Source organism: Vulpes vulpes, chromosome 12, assembly GCF_048418805.1.
Source record: "Vulpes vulpes isolate BD-2025 chromosome 12, VulVul3, whole genome shotgun sequence".
Classification (NCBI taxonomy): Eukaryota; Metazoa; Chordata; class Mammalia; order Carnivora; family Canidae; genus Vulpes; species Vulpes vulpes.
In genome coordinates, this window is record NC_132791.1 from 54,574,842 (window position 1) to 54,595,333 (window position 20,492).

General features: G+C 34.3%; 1 protein-coding gene across 25 annotated transcripts in view; it reads left to right on the forward strand.

Moving 5' to 3' along the window:
- RAPGEF6 (Rap guanine nucleotide exchange factor 6) overlaps window positions 1-20,492 on the forward strand; it is a 185,436-nt gene that overhangs the window by 35,345 nt on the left and 129,599 nt on the right. For 18 of the 25 annotated variants that reach the window (XM_025994964.2, XM_072731802.1, XM_025994963.2 and 15 more), the window contains one exon: window positions 10,941-11,010. The exons of the other annotated variants lie outside the window; for them this stretch is intronic. In XM_025994964.2, the coding sequence (XP_025850749.2) occupies window positions 10,941-11,010 (70 nt within the window). The remainder of the gene's footprint in view (window positions 1-10,940; window positions 11,011-20,492) is intronic. 25 annotated transcript variants of the gene reach the window in all.

Genomic DNA, 20,492 nt, shown 5'->3' on the forward strand with positions numbered 1-20,492 from the left:
GATCACGCCCTGGGCCGAAGGCAGAGCTAAACAGCTGAGCCACCGGGCTGCCCTGAAGATGTACTTTTTTTTTTTTTTTTTTTTTTGAAGATGTACTTTTTAAAATAATTTTTTGACAAGTAAATTTGTATCATCCAAAAGTCAAAATGGTATTACAAATGGTGCTTTAAATATTACCATTCCCACTTTTATTGTCATCCCCACCATTTAACCCATTTGCATAGATAGCTAACCACTTTTATTAAGGTCTTTGTGTGATTTTTTTTTTTAATACATATGTGAAAAATTTTTTTCCTGTATTTTTGACCAAAAGAGGAACATTGTTCCTTGGTTTGAACTCTTTTATTTTGAAACAAATGGCAACAGTGCAGATGACCTAAATGTGCAAATCAGTGAGGTTACTGTAGATGGAAAAGTTCTGTGATTGCTACCCAGATCAAGAAGTTGGACATTGTCAGTACTATGGAGGCAGCCTACGGTTTTTTCTCAAATCAGCTTTTCTACTTTCCCCCATTCCCACCAAAAATAACATTTAAAAAAATTTAATTAGCCTTTAATATCTGTAGACTTTTAGCTGGACTGTATGCACACCTTAACACTATAATTTGTTTTTTTTTTACTTTTTAACTTGATATGAGTGTAATCATACACTGTTCTTTTGTGTATAGCTTCTTTGGCCCACTATTCATGAAATTCATCCATGTAGGGATCCCTGGGTGGCGCAGCGGTTTAGCGCCTGCCTTGGCCCAGGGCGCGATCCTGGAGACCCGGGATCGAATCCCACGTCGGGCTCCCAGTACATGGAGCCTGCTTCTCCCTCTGCATGTGTCTCTGCCTCTCTCTCTCTCTCTCTGTGACTATCATAAATAAAAAATTTTAAAAAAAAGGTTTAAAAAAAAAAAGAAATTCATCCATGTAGTTAGAGTTAATAAATTCTTATATATTAGTATTACATTGTTTATGTAGTGGAGGGCTCTTAGAAGTAAAGCATCTGTGAACATTCTTGTACATCAGATGCACATGGGCATGCATTTATGTAGCAGAGAATTGTTGGTTCACAGGATGTACCTGTATTCCTATATTGCTGACTGCAACACTATCACACTCAGTTTTCCATATGGTTTCCTATATATCCTTTTCTCATTCTCATTCAGTCCCACATTTTTTTAAAAAAACAAATATCCACATATTGTGCTTATTTCTGGGCTCCTAATCTGTTCGGTTAGATTTTGTTTGTCCCTGCTTGAATACCACACTGTTGTAATTACAGTAGCTTTATAGTGTGTCTTGAAGTTTAATAGAGAAACTATTTACAAGAAACTACTAAACTGCATTCCACAGCGTTGTACCATTTTAAACTCCCACAAGCAACATCTAAAAGTTCTGTTTCTCTTCCTACACAGTCACCAACATGTGATTATCGTCTTTTAGTTTAGCTATTCTTGTCACTGTGAAGTGGTTTTCATTTTAATTTTCCTGCTTAATGAAATTGAGTGCTTTTTCTTGTGTTTATTCGTTGCTATTTCCATATTCTTTCACGAAGTATCTGTAAAATTTTTTTTGCCTGTTTTAAAGTTGAGCTGTTTGTCTTGATTTTTTTTTTTTTTTGTGGGAATCTTTAATACATTCCATGATACAAAGTGACAGGTTTTGCACATACTGTGTCTCATTTTTGGCTTGCATTTTCACATTCTTAATTATTTTATTTTATTTTTTATTTTATTTTATTTTTTTTAATTTTTATTTATTTATGATAGTCACACAGAGAGAGAGAGAGGCAGAGACACAGGCAGAGGGAGAAGCAGGCTCCATGCACCGGGAGCCCGACGTGGGACTCGATCCCAGGTCTCCAGGATCGCACCCTGGGCCAAAGGCAGGCGCTAAACCGCTGCGCCACCCAGGGATCCCCCCATTCTTAATTATTTTAAAAGTAACTTTATTAAGGTATAATTGATGTAGAGCACACTGCACTTACTTAAAATACACAGTTTGATAAATTTTGGTGTGGGTATATACCTGTAAAACCATTGCTCTAATAAAGGTAATGAACATATCCATCCATCACCCCCCAAAAATTGCTCATGCCCTTTTGTAAACATTCTCCTTCATCCATCCTTGTTCCCTCCATTGGTCCCCAGGGATTAATTTTTTTTTGCGGGGGGAGCATCGCTGTAGATGACATTTTCTAAAATTTTATTTAAGGTGAAGCACAAAATATATAGTCTTTTCTTGGCTGGCTTCTCACACTTGTTAAATTCGTGTTAAAATTACTAAGGTTTATCCCTATTGTAGAATGTATCAATATTTCATTTCTTTTTTTTTTTTAAGACACTATCCTGTACATTAGATCACCAGAACTTACTCTTGTTGCATCTGAAAATTGGTTCCCCTTAACCTTAATCACTGTAATTTCCTTTCCCCTGAGTACCTGGCAAACGCCATTTTAGTCAATGTTTCTATGTTTTAATCAGGTTTTAAAAAAAAGGTTTTGGGACTCTGCATGTGATACCATATAGTATTTGTCTTTCTGTGTATGGTTTATTTCATTCAACATAATGCCCTCAATGTTCATCCATCTTCATCCATGAAATGGCAGGATTTCTTTTTGCATCACATTATCCTGATCCATTCATATTTCATATGTTTCATTGCTTTTTATTGCGGTATTCTTTTGTATGGATATACCATTCTTTGTTTGCAATTTACCTACTGATGGACGTTTGGGTTATTTCCTGTTTTTGATTATTTTTAACTTGTGATGCTATCAGCATTTGTGTACAAGTCTTTAGATGGACATATAGTTTCATATCTTCTGAGTAAATACATGGGAAGAGAATGGATTATAAGTCTTCATGTGGACACATACTTTATTTTGGATATGTAAGTATATATGTATATTTGTTTTGGAATAGCTTGGTTATGTGGCAGAGGAATATTTAACCTTTTAAGTGCCATGCTGTTTCCCAAAGTTGTCATTTTACATTCCCACCAGCAGTATATGAGAATACTAGTTGTTCCACTACGTCTCCTCACATCCTCACAAACACTTGGTAAGGTCAGTCTTTTTTTTTTTTTTTTTTTTTGAGAGAGAGAAAGAGCATATGAGGGGGAGGTGGGGTAGGGAAGGGCAGAGGTAGAGGGAGAGAGAGAATCTGAGGCAGACTCCCTGGTGAGTGAGGAGGCAGTCTCCCGAGTTTGATCCCCTGACTGTGAGATGATGACCTAAGCTGAAATCAAGAATCTGATTCTTAACCGAACTGACTGATCCACCTGGCATCCTCAAGGTCAATCTTTTTAAGTTCCATACTCTCATGGGTATGTGATAGTAGCTGATTATAGTTTAAATTTGCATTTCACTAAATATTAGTGATGGTGAGCATCTTTTCATTATAGTTACCTGTCAGTAACGTGGCTTTTATGAAGTGTCTCTGAATCATGTGCCCATTTGGGCAGGATGGTAAAGTTGTATGATTTCTTATTTTTTAATTCCAGAAGTTCTTCATGCTCTACACAGTTCCTTCAACAGATGTATACCTGACAAATATTTTCCAGTCTGTGGATTGTTTTCCATCTATTAATTGCTTTTCAGAGAACAGAAGAACTTGATTTTGATGAAGTTCAGTTTATCAGGTTTTTTTCTTTAAGGACTGTGCTTTTGTTGTATGTAGGAAATCTTTGGTTAACCCAATGTCACAAATAATTTTTTCTATAATTTCTTCCAGAACCTGTATAGTTTCAGATTTTGCTATGATATATTTAGGTCTGTGATCTATTTGTAGCTAGCTGGTTTTCTTACACAGCATGGTATGTGGATCTAATTTCATCTTTTTACCTGTGGATATTCAATTGCTCTAGCACCATTTGTTGACAAAACTATCCTTTCTCTGAATTACCTTTGCATCTTTGTTGAAGTTGTATTGACCATTTGGGTATATTTCCCAACTATTTAATTTATTTCATTGATTTCTTTTTCTTTTTTTCTATTGATGTATTTTTCTGTGTAGTACCACTGCTTACATTATCCTGATGACTTTAGCTTTATGATAAATCACAAAATGTATGAGTCCTCCTGGCTTTGTCAAATTGTTTGGGTTATTATAAGTTCTTTACAATTTCAGACGAATTTTAGAATCAGTTTATTATTTACAAAAAGAGAAAAGCCTGGGATTTTGATTGGAAATGCACTGAAATCTGTACACCATTTTGAGTAGTATTGATATCTTAATGGTTGATTCTTACAGACCGTGAACAAGGTACGTCACTCAGTTTATTTAGGTCAACAATTTTGTGTAATATTCTCTCAGTGGTCTTCTGTAGTCTTCAGTATTAAGGTGTTGTATGTGTTGATTTTATATCTTGTAACCTTACCAACTTCACATGTTAATTCTAATAGCTGTCTTACAGATTCTTTAGGATTTTCTATCTGTTGTCTACTGATTTGATGGTTTTCTTTTTTTCTAATTAAAACATACCCTCCTCCCCTTTTCTGCTTTACTCCCCTGGGAAGAAATGACAGTGTTGAAGAGAAGTACTGAGAGCAGACATCCTTTATTGTTCTGTCTAGAAGGGGATTTTGGGATGGGAAGGTAGAAGCATTCACTTTTTCACCAAGTATATTCATAGATCTAAATTTTTTGTAGATGACATTTACCTAGTTGTCAGTTTTTATCTACAATTTATTGCATCCTCATCATCAGCCAACCACTGTTGTACTTTCTGGTATATAGATATCATTTACTACTATTTTACATAAATGGAACAATATGTTGTACAGTTTTTGTTTTTTAAAATATTTCACTTAGCATAATGTTTTAGAGATGCCTTCATGTTGCTGTGTATACTGATGATTCATTTTGTAAAATTGCTCATTAGTATCCCATTGTATGTATATAGTTCAGTGTGTTTATACATTCTACTTTTGAAAGAAATTAAGGTTGGTTCTAATTTTTTTCTCTAACAAATAAAGTACTTACAATCTTTTCTGTATAAGTCTTTATATGGACTTGTGTTTTTCTTCAGTAAATACCTAGAGTTCAGTGGCTGAGCTGCATGGTAGTCATGCTTAACTTCTAAAAAGAACTGCCAAATATTTTGTCGAATTTTGTGCCATTTATAATGCCACCACCAGTTTGTAGAATTCACATTGCTCCATATCCTCTTCAGTGCTTGATGTGGTTAGGTTAGTCTTTGATTTTAGCTATTCTGGTCTGTATAAAATGGATCTGTATAAAATGGACCTCACTGTGGTGTTAATTTACATTTTTGTGATAATGCTGTCAGCTTTTTTGCATGTAGTTATTAACCATTCATGAATCTTCCTTTGTGAAAAGTTGGTTCAATCCTTTAGAAGTTTTCTCTTTTGAATTAAATGAGTTATTTATCATGCATAAAAATTCACTATAAGATAGATACTTGTTCCAAATATGTTTGTATTTGTTGTATCTGTTGTTCCAAATACGTTTCCTGATGTTCCTGAAAATTTCCTGAAAAAATACGTTCCAAAACGTATTTGGAACAAAATTCGACAAATTCAATAGTGACTTCTTTAATTGTTAAAAAGTTCTAAGGATGACTTTTTTCCCTTTATTTGTAGTACTTATATGTTCCAACAAATCTTTCCCTACTCCAAGTTTGTAAAGATTTTCTTCTGTTTCTTAGACAGTTTTCTTAAAATAGCTTTTATTGGAGTATAATTTGCATACCATAAAATTCACCCATCTTAACTTCACAGTTGAATAATTTATAGTAAATGTATACATTGGTGCATCATGGTTACAGATGACTTTCATTGCCTGAAAAAATTCCCTCATGCTCTTTTGCAGTTAACATGATCTGCTTTCTGTCACTATCTACTTTTTGCATTATTTAGAAGTAGTCTTGGTTTTTGGCTTTTGTCAGAGTAACGTTTTTAAGATGTATCCATGTTTGGGCACATGCCAGTTGTAACACACTCGTTTTTTTTTTTAAGTATTAAATTGTACTGGATTCTAGAAAGATACCACATTTTGTCTAGCCATTTACCAAAAGATGAAAATTTTGAAAAATTAGAAATTATTGTTCCAGTTTTGTTGGAGTTTTTATAAGTAAGGACGTTAACAAGATTCGCTCACAAGTCTTTATATGGACCATGTGTTTACATTTGTAGATATCCAAATATAGTGGAATTGTTCTGTTGTATAACAAGCATATATTTAGCTTTTTGAAAAGGACAAAATTGTTTAAAAGAGGATATACTGTTTTACATTCTGACAAGCATTGTATAATGGATCTAGTTTCTCCGTAGTCTATCCATCACTTGCTGTTGATGGTATTTGATTATTACAGTTTCAGTGTGTGCTTAATAGCATCTCAGTGTTATTTTAATGTGCATTTCAGTAGTGACTGGTCCCTTTGTGTCTCTCTCCGTGTGCTTATTAGGCATTCCTATACTTTGTTGAATTATCTGCTCAGTGCTTTTGTCTATTTTCGATTCTATGTTTGTCTTATTATTAGTTGTAAAAATTTACCGTTGACTCTTGAATAGCTGATATGAACATCCATTTGCATGTGTTAGTGTAGACATAACGTTTTCAGCTCCTTTGGTTAAATACCAAGTAACATGATTACTAGGTCATATAATAAGAGTATTTTTAGTTTTGTAAGAAATTGCCAAACTCTACCAAAGTGTGCCATTTCATTTCCCTACAGCAATGAATGAGTTTCTTTTATTCCACAACCATATTAAGCGTTTGGTCTTGTCAGTACTGGATGTTAGCCATTCCTATAGGGTGTATGATGTCTCGTTACTTTAATTTGCATTTCCCTGATGACTTCTGATGTTGAGCTTTTCATGTGCTTGTCATCTGTGTATCTTCTTTTGTGGGCTGTTAAGGTCTTGGTCTCATTTTCTAATTGTTTTCTTGTTGAGTTTTAAGAATTCTTTGTGTCTTTCTGTCTTAGATAACAAACCTTTCTCAGAAGGACTGTTTGCAAATAGTTTCTTGGTCTGCGGCTTATCTTCTCATTCTCTTGACTGTCTTTTGTAGAGGAGTTTTCAATTGCAGTGAAGTTCAACGTACCACTTTCATGTATCATGCCTTTGATGTTTTAGCTAAAAGGTCACTGCCGTTCCTAGAATCATTTAGATTTTCCCTGTATTTTTTAGGAGTCGAATGGTTTTATGTTTTACATTTAGGTATATAGTTCATTTTGGTGAAGATGTGGTATAAGATCTGTATCTAGATTCTTTTTTTTTTTTTTTTAAGATTTTATGTATTTATTCATGAGAGACACAGAGAGAGGCAGAGACACAGGCAGAGAGAAAAGCAGGCTCTATGCATGGAGCCCGATGTGGGGACTCAATCCCGGGACTCCAGATCATGCTCTGGGCCAAAGGGAGGTGCTCAACTGCTGAGTCATGCAGGTGTCCTAGATTCATTTTTTGACATGTAGTTGTCTAGCACTACTTGTTGAAGAGAACTGTCTTTGCTGCATTGTGTTATTTTTGCTTCTTTGTCAAAATCAGTTGAACATATTCATGGGACTCTAATTCTGGGCTCTGTGTTCTGTTTTATTGATACCTTTGCTTATTTTTTAGCCAGCATCACAGTGTCCTGTTTCCTGAACCTGTGTGGTACATTTTAAAGTCAGTGTCAGTCTTCTTACTTAGTTCTTGTCCTTTGATGTGTTAGCTATTCTAGATCTTTTTGCCTGTCCATATAAACTTTAGAATTGGTGTTTAAGTATCTGTGTATTGGGAAGCCTGATCAATCAAAATCTCCTATAAAACCCAAAATGTTACTGGAGACTAAGAGTAAATTTTCATAGTTCTAAAAGGATGAATCTATTAGGAACCTAAAACAGTTTTAACTATGATAGAACCCTAAAATACTAGAAGTAAAAACTGACAGAATTGGAAAGATGAATAGAAATTGGACTCTTATGGCTGGAGATTTCAAAACTGTCTATAATCGGCAGAACCACTAGATTGAAAAATTAGTAAAGATAAATAGCTTAAGAAGTACTACTACCACTTTGATCTTATACATTTTTTTTTTTCTGGCTTATAGATGATTCTCCAGGATAGAGCATATTCTAGGCTGTGAAACAAGTTTCAGTAAATTTAAAAAGGTTGAAATTACTCAGGGTTTATTCTCTGAATTATATTGGAATTAAATTATAAATCAGTTCCAGGAAGAAATGTGAAAATTTAAGCAACACTTTTGTAAATGACCATAGGTCAAGGAAGAGTTGACAGCAGAAATTGGAAAATGTTTTGAAATGAATGAAAATGAATATGTAACAAATACGGAGGTTCCCCTAAAAGGGGAATTTAGAGGGAAATTTACAACACTAAGTTTTTATAGCACCTTCATGAGAAAAGAAGAATGGTCTCAATTCAGTCACCTTGAGTTTTCATATTAATAAGAATAGCACAGTAAATTTGAAATAGAAGTGAAATTTCAGTGGAAATCAATGAAAGAAAAACCAGAGAAACAATAGAAAATAATCAGAAAAATGAAAAATTTGTTCTTATAAAAGGTCAGCAACACTAATAATGTTTGGGATAGACTGACCATTTAAAAAAGAGAAAACAGGGACACCTGGGTGCCTCAGAGGTTGAGTGTCTGCCTTTGGCTCGGCATGATCCTTTAGTCCGGGGATCAAGTCCCACATCAGGTTCCCTGCAAGGAGCCTGATTCTTTCCCTCTGCCTCTTTCTGTGTCAGGAAGGAAAGGAAAGGAAAGGAAAGGAAAAAGGAAAGGAGAGGAGAGGAGAGGAGAAAAGGAGAGGAGAGGAGGGGAGAAAAGGAGAGGAGAGGAGAAAAGGAGAGGAGAGGAGAGGAGAAAAGGAGAGGAGAGGAGAGGGGAAAAGGAGAGGAGAGGAGAGGGGAAAAGGAGAGGAGAGGAGAGGGGAAAAGGAGAGGAAAGGAAAGGAAAGGAAAGGAAAGGAAAGGAAAGGAAAGGAAAGGAAAGGAAAGGAAAGGAAAGGAAAGGAAAGGAAAAAGGAGGGAAACACATAACCAAAATCAGTTATGAAAGAAGAGATATTAATACAAAAATTAAAAGCATTTGAAAATTTTATGAGCCACTTTATAACAAATTGGGCGGATCTTACAAAAACATACATTACCATAAGTAGACTGAAAAACGTTGAATGTATTTATAAAAAGTAAAGAAATTAAATTGATAATGATATTTATTACCACAAAGAAAAGCTAGGCCCAGATGGCATTACTATTAAGTCTTTTCAAGTATTTAAGAAAGCATTGCTACTTATCCTGAGCAAACTCTTTGGGAAAATGGAGAAAGAGGAGCACTTACAACCTATTCTGAGTCCAGTATTAACCGAACACTAACACAGACAAAAACATCACAAGAAAAGCAAATCACACGTTTTTATCACTCATTAACATACATGCAGCAGTTGTTAACAAGATAACAGCAAACTCAATCCAGGTATATATTAATAAAGTATTAGAAACTGAGTAAGTTGGGGTTATCTTGAGAATGCAAGAAGGTTTAAACATTTGTAAATCAACTAATACAGTATCGTGTATAAGTAAAATAATGGACAAAAACCATATTGTTGCAGTAAAAAAAGAAAACAAAACATTTGAAAAAATCCAAAACCTGTTCATGATAAAACTTTTGAACATACTAGACATAGAGAAGGAAATCTTGTAATTCTGATCTAGGGTATGTACCTAAATGGCCTAGAGATTTCCTGTAGGTGGTAAAATGGAATACTGTGTGGGGGGGGGCTATCCTAGTTTTTTTATTTTCTCTCTTAGTGATCACAGCCCTGTCCTTCCTGTTTTCCAGTGTCTTGTAACTGTGCTGTTTATGTATTTTGATTTTCTTGCTTTTTTAGCTAAGAGAATAAATCTAGTATCTGTTACTCTATCTTCAGTGAAAGAAATTTAAACAAATTTACTTTAATTTTTTATGCATTAGATGCTGTCAAGAGTTTTGGGGGAAAATAGTTGTACCGCTTAAGAAAAAAGAAAAGTGATTTTTTTTTCATCTTCAGAAGTAATTTATTATTTGTAGACATTAAAATTTTGTTAAAAGACTAACATTCTGCCTTCTGCACTAAGGCACCTTAGGATCTTGTTATGAACTAATATTTGTATGTAACATTATACTTTGTGAAGAATTGACATTTTTAAAATACTAAACCTTCTCATAAAAGTAGATAATAGGTCACTTATTTTATTCATTCACTTTTTCCAGTCTGTAAAATTGCATAGTGTTTTTTTAAATGACTTGTATTTCCTTATGTTTACTTTTTGGTACTTTATATTTTGCTTGATTAGTGAAGTTTCTTCAATTTCATTAGTTTATAGTAGTATTTTAGATATTGGCCATGGTACTTCATTTTCATTGATGTAATATTTTAGATTGCTTTTATAATTTTCTTTAAGTGTGGTTTGCAAATAAGGTATGTTAAAATTTTGTCTAATATATAATTAGCGAGTATCCTACCCCACCCCCTTTTAAAACATTTTGTTTCTCTTTTAAAATGAAGACCTTATGTTTTTCCTTTAAGTTCTTTTTATCTTTTGTTGATTACCGCTTCCAAAATATAATAGTTTATTTTCATAAAATATTCCATAGTTGTAGCTTCATTTTTTATTAGATGTTTTTACACTAGTTCAACATTATATATCAAATTCAAAATTTGAGACTAGGCAATATCTTTTATAATTTTAGAGACTAAAAGCATATATTTTTAAAAGATTTTTCACAAAGAATTGTGTTGATCATTTCTGTCAGGGCAAATAAGAGGAAAGGTATTTTGGGTTGTTTTTAAGAAAATCTTAATTAACATAAATGATAGAATTATAATTTCTTGGTTTAACATTTAGGGTTTGGGGAGGGGGTTCTTTTTTATTTTTTCTATATTGATATATTTTATCTATAATCTTTGCTAAAGAAATTGTTCTTTTGTTTTTATAGTTTTGGTAAGCAGTTTGGAGGAAAAAGAGGATGTGATTGTCTTGTATTAGAGCCTTCAGAAATGATTGTGGTAAGAATTTTAAAGAATGCTGCATTGTTTTTTTGAAATGCTTCAATTTCAACTTTAAATGTAGTAAGATTTTAAACACTTAAGGAGGTTCCATTACTGTGACTTTTAACATATTGGGTAGCATCAGACCTATATATCAAATTTGATATGGTTTTATCTACTTTAAATTTTTTCTGATTCTTGAGAGGATTTGAAAAATTATACAATTATATTTACCATGTTCCAAATTTGATAGTTTCTTTTACTACTTCTAACCAGAAATTTTAAATGAAGGCCTTATAAAGGAACCCTGACCTTTCAAGTGTTTTCTCTTTTCCTGCTTAATTTAGTTAATAATCTTTGAATATCCATATTCTGTGCTCTGGACATGAGGGAGAAAGCGAGAGAAAAAGAGACAACACAGTTATATCCAAGTAAGAAATGGTTTAGATCTTAATATTATTACTTTAAGAGTATAATTAAGGAATAATTCTTATTCCTAAGAAATCCAGGTAGTTGATAAAACGTTAGAAAATCTCACTTTGTTTTTTAGCATTAAAAGAACTAAGAACACAACACCTTGTGTTGTTTTTTTGATTTACCTTTTTCTGAGATGACCTTACTAGAAAAGAATTATATTGAATGGGCTCATTGTACTGCTAGCATCTCCTGTAGATGATCATGTCATATGATTTGATTTTAAATTTTTAAGAAGTGAAGTTGCATTCTTAACGAAGCATTTTAATGTCAGAGTTCAAACTTCACATCTTCCTAGTTTCTTGTTACCTCTTCCCCAAACTGGATCATCTACATTATCATGCACTCAGTGTCCTAAATTTCATAAACAAATGAATTTTTAGCTCCTAAAAGGCAAAAATTATATCTTACTCGCTTTGTGTCTTCCATTGTATTGCAGAGTGCTGCCTGCATAGTAAGTATTCAGTGAATGTTAATTAAATTGAAGATTATTCAAGGCTTGGACTGTGCATTATGTTTATGTTCTTCAAGTGTTGGTATATGTAGCATATATAAGGCCTCAGAACTCTTTATCTTTTAAATAAATATATTGAGAGACACGTCAAGAAAACTGCCTCAGGCAGTACCGATTTTCTCATTTATTTGTCAGTTCACATATTTTGTATTTCTTCTGCTTTATCAGGAAAGAATAGTGCTTTTTACCTCAGTGTTCTCATATACTTTTTTTTTGTTTGCTTAGTTTTATTGCATTAAAATACACAACATAAAATTTACTATCAACCATTTTAAGTGTTCACTGTTAAGTATTCAGTGTTATTAAATTACAGAGAGATTAATCACTTATAAATTATTAAGTTAATTTTCCCTGTAAGTTAAAGGGAGGGCTGTTTTTCTGCCCAGACCAGTCTCAAAGAAGATCTGCTTGTTCAGTGGGGTATAGAATTTAAAGCCAAGATAAGGCTGCCAGTGTTTTTCATTGCTCCCGGTGCCTTTTTGCTTAAAGGGTCTGTCAGTGAACAGAGCTAGAAAATACACTGTGAGTGTGTATGTGCCCATACACATGTATATACATGTGTCTGTATTTATTTCTTTGTATCTGTGTTTAAAACCCAGAGCTTATTCTGGCCTTTATTCTTTGCTTGTTACCTTCTTTCTGTAAGGGTAAGAAACTTGATTTCCATTATCAGTATTTAGTTGAACAGAGTAGTTTAAGAATTCCTTGCCTTTAACATTGTAGAAAGTGCTGCTAGCTAGAGGATTAGCATGCACAAATACACATATTTTAAATACATATAATTTGTTGAGATGTTACAAATGTATAATCCTTATAACTTCACTATATCAAAGTATAAAATGTTTCAAGTACCCATTCTAAAAGTTAGAAAACACTCAGAGAAAGCATTAGGGACCTGGCAAAAGGACAGAAGAACCAGATTAAAGGGACTCCTGTTGCCCAAATCTGGGACAATTTGAGAATCCACATAAAAATTCATAGTAGGGATCCCTGGGTGGCGCAGCGGTTTGGCGCCTGCCTTTGGCCCAGGGCGTGATCCTGGAGACCCAGGATCGAATCCCACGTCGGGCTCCCAGTGCATGGAGCCTGCTTCTCCCTCTGCCTATGTCTCTGCCTCTCTCTCTCTCTCTCTCTCTCTCTCTCTCTCTCATAAATAAAATAAAATAAAAAAATAAAATAAAATAAAAAATAAAAATTAATAGTAATTACTGGTATCCCTATATATAATATAAGAATTTATAAATTCTCCTGATACGAGTGAGTGAATAAGGGAGAAGGGAATGTTCTTCCCTATAACTGAAATACTAACAAATAGAGAAAAAATGATTTTACAAAATCATTAATGAGTGCTGAAACTTGAGGGCTAGTGTTTGAGAAAACAGTACTTACAGTCTCAATATATCTCCCCACGAATCATTATGAAGAGGAAAATTAGCAAATTTCTGTTGGGAAAAACATGGAGGATACCACTATAATAAAATCATTGCTATCACCATCAGTATGGGCACAAACTGATAAACTACTATTCCTAATAGGATGAAATGAGGACAAAAATACCACTTTTGTGATAATTTCCTGTGTGAAATGCATACCTGAATCTAGTCATTAGAAAATACCAGACAAAATAAAATGAAAACATTCTACTAATTGACCATTACGCAGAATATTCCAGTGTCAGAAAATATAGAGAAAGACTAAGGGACTATTTCAGATTAAAGGCAGAAAGACATAAACACAATACTTGATCTTACATTAAATCCTGGAGGTGGAAGGGCTTATGGCTATGAATGATGCTTTTGGCACAATTGATGAAATTTGAATATGGACTTGTAGAGTAAATAGTACTGAATTTCCTGGTTTTTTGTTTTGTTTTGTTTTTTAAGATTTTTATTTATTTATTCATGAGAGACACACAGAAGCAGAGACTTAGGCAGAGGGAGAAGCAGGCTACCCGCAGGAAGCCTGATCCCAGGACCCCAGGGTCATGACCCGAGCCAAAGGCAGACTCTCAACCACTGAGTCACCCAGATGCCCTGGAATTTCCTGATTTTAAGAACTATGCTGGGGTTATATGAAACAAAGTCTTCGTTTTTAGGAAATTCATGTTGATATATTTTGAGGTCAATTTATACATAGATGTTTAAGAAAAAATTTGTGTGTATACATATAAAATCTTAGAAAATCACCAAAGAATCACATAAAAAAATTTTTTTAAGTGATGTTTATGCCCAATATGGGGCTTGAACTCATGACCTTGAGAGAAAGAGTTGTACATCAAGTATTTGCTGATTGGTTGTGGTAATTTTTAATTCCAAACCACATTTCGTTGATGAGCAGCATAGTAAAAAAAATCTTTTATAAGTTATGAGAAAATAATACAAAATGGTTTTAAGATTTTTATTTTTGAGATTTATGAAAGATTTTATCAAAATATTGTATAAATATTGTATACAATATTTATACAAAATATTTATACAGGGGATCCCTGGGTGGCGCAGCGGTTTGGCGCCTGCCTTTGGCCCAGGGCGCGATCCTGGAGACCCGGGATCGAGTCCCACATCAGGCTCCCGGTGCATGGAGCCTGCTTCTCCCTCTGCCTGTGTCTCTGCCTCTCTCTCTCTCTCTGTGACTATCATAAATAAATAAAAAATTAAAAAAAAAAAATTAAAAAAAAAAACAAAAAAAACCAAAATATTTATACAAAATACTGTATAAATTTTTTCTTTTAAGTTTTTCACCATTACATCTTTTTTAAGTAGATCCCATGTCTAACATTGGACTCATAAACCTGAGATTAAGAGTCACATGTTCTACTGACTGAGCCAGCCAGGCACCCTGATACTACATGTTTTGACTTCTTAAAATGTATTAAATATTTTGTACAAGTATAAATCTTTGGTACGTCAGTATTTTTTAGATGAAATTATTTAGAATTCATGAAAGAATTTAGTCTGAGTGCATGAATGTTAGAAATACATGTTTCTTGTTTTCATAAGTTGTTTTAAATGGTTTATGTGTACAAATTTTAATAACTCCACTAATGATTGGGAATTTGTATTACTGAGCATCTTTAACTATCAGGTGATCAGAGTCATCTTAATCTGACATGCTATAAGGAAATTTCCTTGTTTTAACTTGTGCATATTTTCATATGCCTTCAGGGGGATTTGTTTTTCTTAATTTTTCTCATTTTTCTAATTGGATTATTTTTTTAGTAAGGTTTATTTATGTTAGATAACACCGTGGGGGAGGGGAGAGAGAGAAAGAGAAAGCGAAGGAGAACCCTAAGCAGACTACCTGCTGAGTGTTGAGCCCACCTCAGGTCTCTATCTCAGTGTCTTATAATCATGACTTGAACTGAAATCGAGTCTGATGCTCAACTGACTGAGTTACCCAGGTGACCCAGATTATTTTTTTTAGTCTTTCTTATTCTTAAGAGCTTTTTGTTAATAAATGAGCTTATACAAGGCTGTAAATATATCATTTATTCTTTAAAATAAATTTTGCATTAGGTTTTTTTTTGTTTGTTTTTATCTGTAGAGTTTTCCTCTTAAAAGTTTCTGGTTAACGTCATGCTTATTATTAGAAAAACCTTCCTCATGACAATATTACTGAACTTTTATCCTGTATTGCTTTATAGAATTTTTTTTTTAAGATTTGTTTTAGAGAAAGAGAGCACCACTGGGGGAAAGCACAGAGGGAGAGGGAGAATCTCAAGTAGAATCCCCACTGAATGTGGAGCTAGACAAAGGGCTTGATCTCTAGACCCTGAGATCATGTACCTGAGTTTTAATCCCCAAACACTTAACTGACTGAGCCATCCAGGTGCCCTGCTTTATAGAATTTGTTTTAGTTCCTTATTTTAACTTTTAGGTCTCATTCCTCTGGGTAGCCAAAGACAACAGTAATGACTTAACTATCTGTCTTCCAACATTTTCTCCAGAGGCAGTGCAGAGCTACAAGAAGAGTAAAAGAAATCTATGTATAAACCATATTCATGCATAGGTTGAAGGCAGAGAAGGCCAGATTTAGAAAATAATTGTAAGGAGAGAAAACCCACCAATTCTCAGCATATTATCTTTCACACACTGTCTTTTCCCAACTCTCACCAAGACTTTGTGGTGAGCAAAGGCCGACCAAGCAAATTGCAGAAAACACACAAGATAGAAGCTACCAAGTGGACCTAAGCTTAATCTGCACTGTCACTGCACACTGACTTTAAAATTGTGGGTGTGTATGTATGATAGAATAGAACATGTTTTACAGGATAGTCATTTAAAATGTAATGATTTACAAAAGTCATCTTCTAAATGTGTATCTTCAGGGTTAAGATAAAAGGTAAAAAGAAGGCAAACCCCCTTAGTAGTTAAGTGTTGAAGAAGAAAAAAAAGCATGTCGGAAGTTTTAGGTTCCTGCAAGACAAGGTGAACATAAAATCAGAGTCTCATAATGCTTTTTCCCCTCACCAAGACAAAAAAGAAAAAATATCCTAAAATACCTGGACCTCAGAGTATTTGGTAATTTCCTATTAAACTAGAAGTCTTGTAAAAAAAAAAAAAAATCCCACTACCACAAAAAGATAAGACAGGAAGATTAATAAAAGTATATATAGTTACCAAAACAGAAGAGATTCATTACATACCAACTGAAGGAAATTCATCCATACTCCAGAAAAAAAAAAAAAAACAACAAATAACAAACACACAGATGAAACTGACCTTACTATAGAGCAAACATTTTCAATCATTTGAGGACATTTTTAAAAAATATTTATTCATGATAGAGACAGAGAGAGAGGCAGAGACACAGGCAGAGGGAGAAGCAGGCTCCATGCAGGGAGCCTGACGTGGGACTTGATCCCGGGACACCAGGATCACACCCTGGGCCGAAGGCAGACACTTAAACCACTGAGCTACCCAGGACATTTTTTTAAATGTAAAATTAGAAAGTCAAAAACCAAGAAAAGAAATTATTAAGAAAAATGGAATAAAAGAGTATATACTCGGTAAAGAAATGGAAGACATAGAAAATAATTATTTTAGAAATAAATAAATTGCAGGATGCCCCAGGGAGAACACACTCAAACTTTAATAAGGTGCATTGAACAAATCAAAACTACAGTAAGATATCACCTGTCAAAATGGCTAAAATCAAAGGTAATAAATTAAGGGGAGGGGGTTAATGAAGATGTGGAGTAAAAGGAATTCTCATACACTGTTGGTGGGAATGTGGATTAATACAACCAATGTGAAGAACAGTGTGGAGGTTCCTCAAAAAATTTAGAAACAAAATATCTTATCCAATAAGTCTCCTACTTGGTATTTACCCAAAGAAAACAAAAACACTAATTTGAGAAGATACATGACTGCCTATGTTTATTGCAGTACTATTTACAATAATCAAGAGTTGGAAGCAACCTAAGTGTTCATTGGTAGACAATAGACAAATGGATAAGGAATATAAGGTATATATGCAATGGAATATTAAAAAGGATGAGATCTTGCCATTTGTGATAATGTGGATGGATCTTGAGGGTATTATGTTAATAATGTTTGGTGACAGATGATAGCTACATTTGAGCATAGCAAAATGTATAAACTTGTCAAATGATTGTGTTGTATACTTGAAACTAATAAAACCTTGTGTGTCAACTAAAAACTAAGAATCAAATAAAGGTAGGGAAAAAACTGAGTAAAAGAAAATGACAAAAAGAAAGAAAAAATGTGTCAGAGATACTATGTACTTGAAAGTTGCTGAGAGAAATGGTAAATGTGTGATGTGATAGAGGTACTAGCTGAGGCAGTGGTCATAATCATTTTCTAATATAGAAATTTATCAAACCAGCCCATTAAATATCTTGAACTTGCACAGTCTTACGGTGAATTATATCTCAAAGCTGGAATAAAACAAATGTTAGAGAAAATACTGGAAATTGAAGATAGGCAATGAATGGATAGCATTCCTAATTTTAAGAACCTCAGGAGAGAATAATCCATAGAAAGCAACTATGTTTAAAGTAGTATTTAACAAAAATTGTTTATAAATTGAAAAAGATTCAAATCTACACATCTGAAGGCTCTCCTGGGGACTGGGTAAATTGGCCCAGAATGATCATTTCCAAGACATTTCCTTATAAAACTATTTGATTTCAAAGATTAAAAAAATTCTTAACGTCTGCAGGCAAAAATACAACATAATTTCCAAAGGCAAATGAATTGCATTGGTTCAGACATTTAAAAATCCACTGCAAGGGAGCACCTGGGTGGCTCAGTCAGTTAAGCATCTGACTTGTGATTTCAGCTCGGCTCATGATCCAGTGGGATGTAGAGCTTCATGCTTAAAGGGAAGTCGGCTGGGGATTCTCTCCCTCTACGTACCCTCCTCCCCCACTTGGACTTGCTCTTTCTCTAAAAGACTCTTTTTTAAAAAGAAATACTAAAAATCCATTGGGACAACCAAAATAAGGCACAAGTGGAACAGCCTTTAAAAAATAAAAAGAGGGCAGCCCTGGTGGCGCGGCTATTTGGCACGCCTGCAGCCCAGGGTGTGACCCTGGAGACCCGGGATCGGGTCCCGCATCGGGCTCCCTGCATGGTGCCTGCTTCTCCCTCTGCCTGTGTCTCTGCCTCTCTCTCTAGCTGTGTCTCTATGAATAAATAAATAAAATCTTAAAAAAAAATAAAAGAAAAAAGAAAAAATAAGTATGAACTAAGGATTTTGTGTCAGCCACATTTGTCTTTTTCAAGGTTATGGCAAAACAGTTTTCAACATAAAAGAACTTAAGGAATTAGGTACCCATGAGTTTTTTTAAGGAATCGCTAGAGGATATTTTACCCAACTGAGAAATTACCAGGGAAACCTCACTGAAAGAAACAGCGATGAATGTTTAAAATACATAAATATGTTGGTAAGACTCAAAGGTAGAGCTATGAGGGAAAGATTACTATATTACCTATTGTGACAGAATGTAATAAAACGGGAAAACAAAATGAAATAGGAAAAAAAAAATAAGCTAATTGATGTTTGTTGCATAAAGAATAGGTGAGAGTGTTAAAATAATAAATTACTGTTAAACTAGATTATTATAAGGTTTGGGGTTTGATTACTATATAATCTAATAGTTTACTTATTTCATGGATGTTGACAGAAGACGTAAGACTTGTGAGTCAGAAGCAACTTCTTTACTCATGCTGTAGCAAGCAGCATATCATTAGCATATTTCTGTAGATTCTCCTGCTTCCCAGGTCCCATGGAGGCAGTTCTGGGTGGCCCACAGTGATGGCACCCACATAGTAGGTTTGCATTGCAACTAAGAACCCCTGAGCTTGGGGGAATGTACTGCTTTCATAGTGCATGCATGCTCTTTTCTCAGCAGGAAACATTACTTCATCCTTCAGGATTGCTCATTACAAGGACAACTGTGAGAAATGGCCCAGTTAATGAGTGGTTAGGACTGTGCATTCTTTGTTAACTTAGTAAAATGTGTAGAAGCACAACAGGCCCAGGGAAGACTGTGCTTCCCCACAGATAGTAAGAAAGGAGTAAAAAAAAACACATGGACTATATAACAAGTATTGGCAAGGGTACAGAGAAATGAAAGCCCTCATACATGGCTGGTAGAAAAATAGAGATACAGCATCTCTGGAAAAGAATTTGACAGTTCATGAAATAGTTGAAAATGAAATACTGTATGACGATCAGTTCCATTCCCACATGTATGGATACCCTAGAGAATTGAAAACGTGTCCACATTAAGTCTTGTACATTGACATTTATAACATTCATAATAACTGAAAAGTGAAAACATGCCAGATGTTATGTCCTTTAACGTGATAAACATTAAACAAAATGTTTTATGTTCACATGATGGCATATTCTGCAATAAAAAGGAATTGAATATTGATACATCCTGTAATATAGATAGATGAATCTTGAAAACATTGTTCTAAGAAATCCGACACAAACCACATAATGTGTGATTGCATTTACATGAAATAACCAGAATGTGGAAATTTTGAGGGATGAAAAGCTGAGGCCAGTGGGCATAGAGTTTCTCTTTGGAATGATAAAAATGTTCTGGAACTAGGTAATAGTGATGGCTGCACAACTTGTAACTATATTAAAAACTGATGAATTGTATACTTAAAAGAGGAGGATTTATGGTGTGTGAATTATATCTCAGGAAAAAATGTATGAGAAAAGAATATAGAGACAAACCTTTAAAAAAAGTTTAAGTACAAAAGTAACCAGTAGAACAAAAATACAGGTCTTCCTAAGTAGCCAAATTTTTTTTTTTTATTGAAGCAAAGAATATACATTTCCTAGAGAAATGCAGTAAAGTACACATAATTATAAAAGATTAAAAAATTGTGACCTGGGGGCACCGTGGTGACTCAGTGGTTGAGTGTCTCCCTTTGGCTCAGGGCATGATTCCGGGGTCCTGGGATTGAGTGAGTCCCACATCAGGCTCTCCCTGCAGGGAGCCAGCTTCATCCTCTGCCTGTGTCTCTGC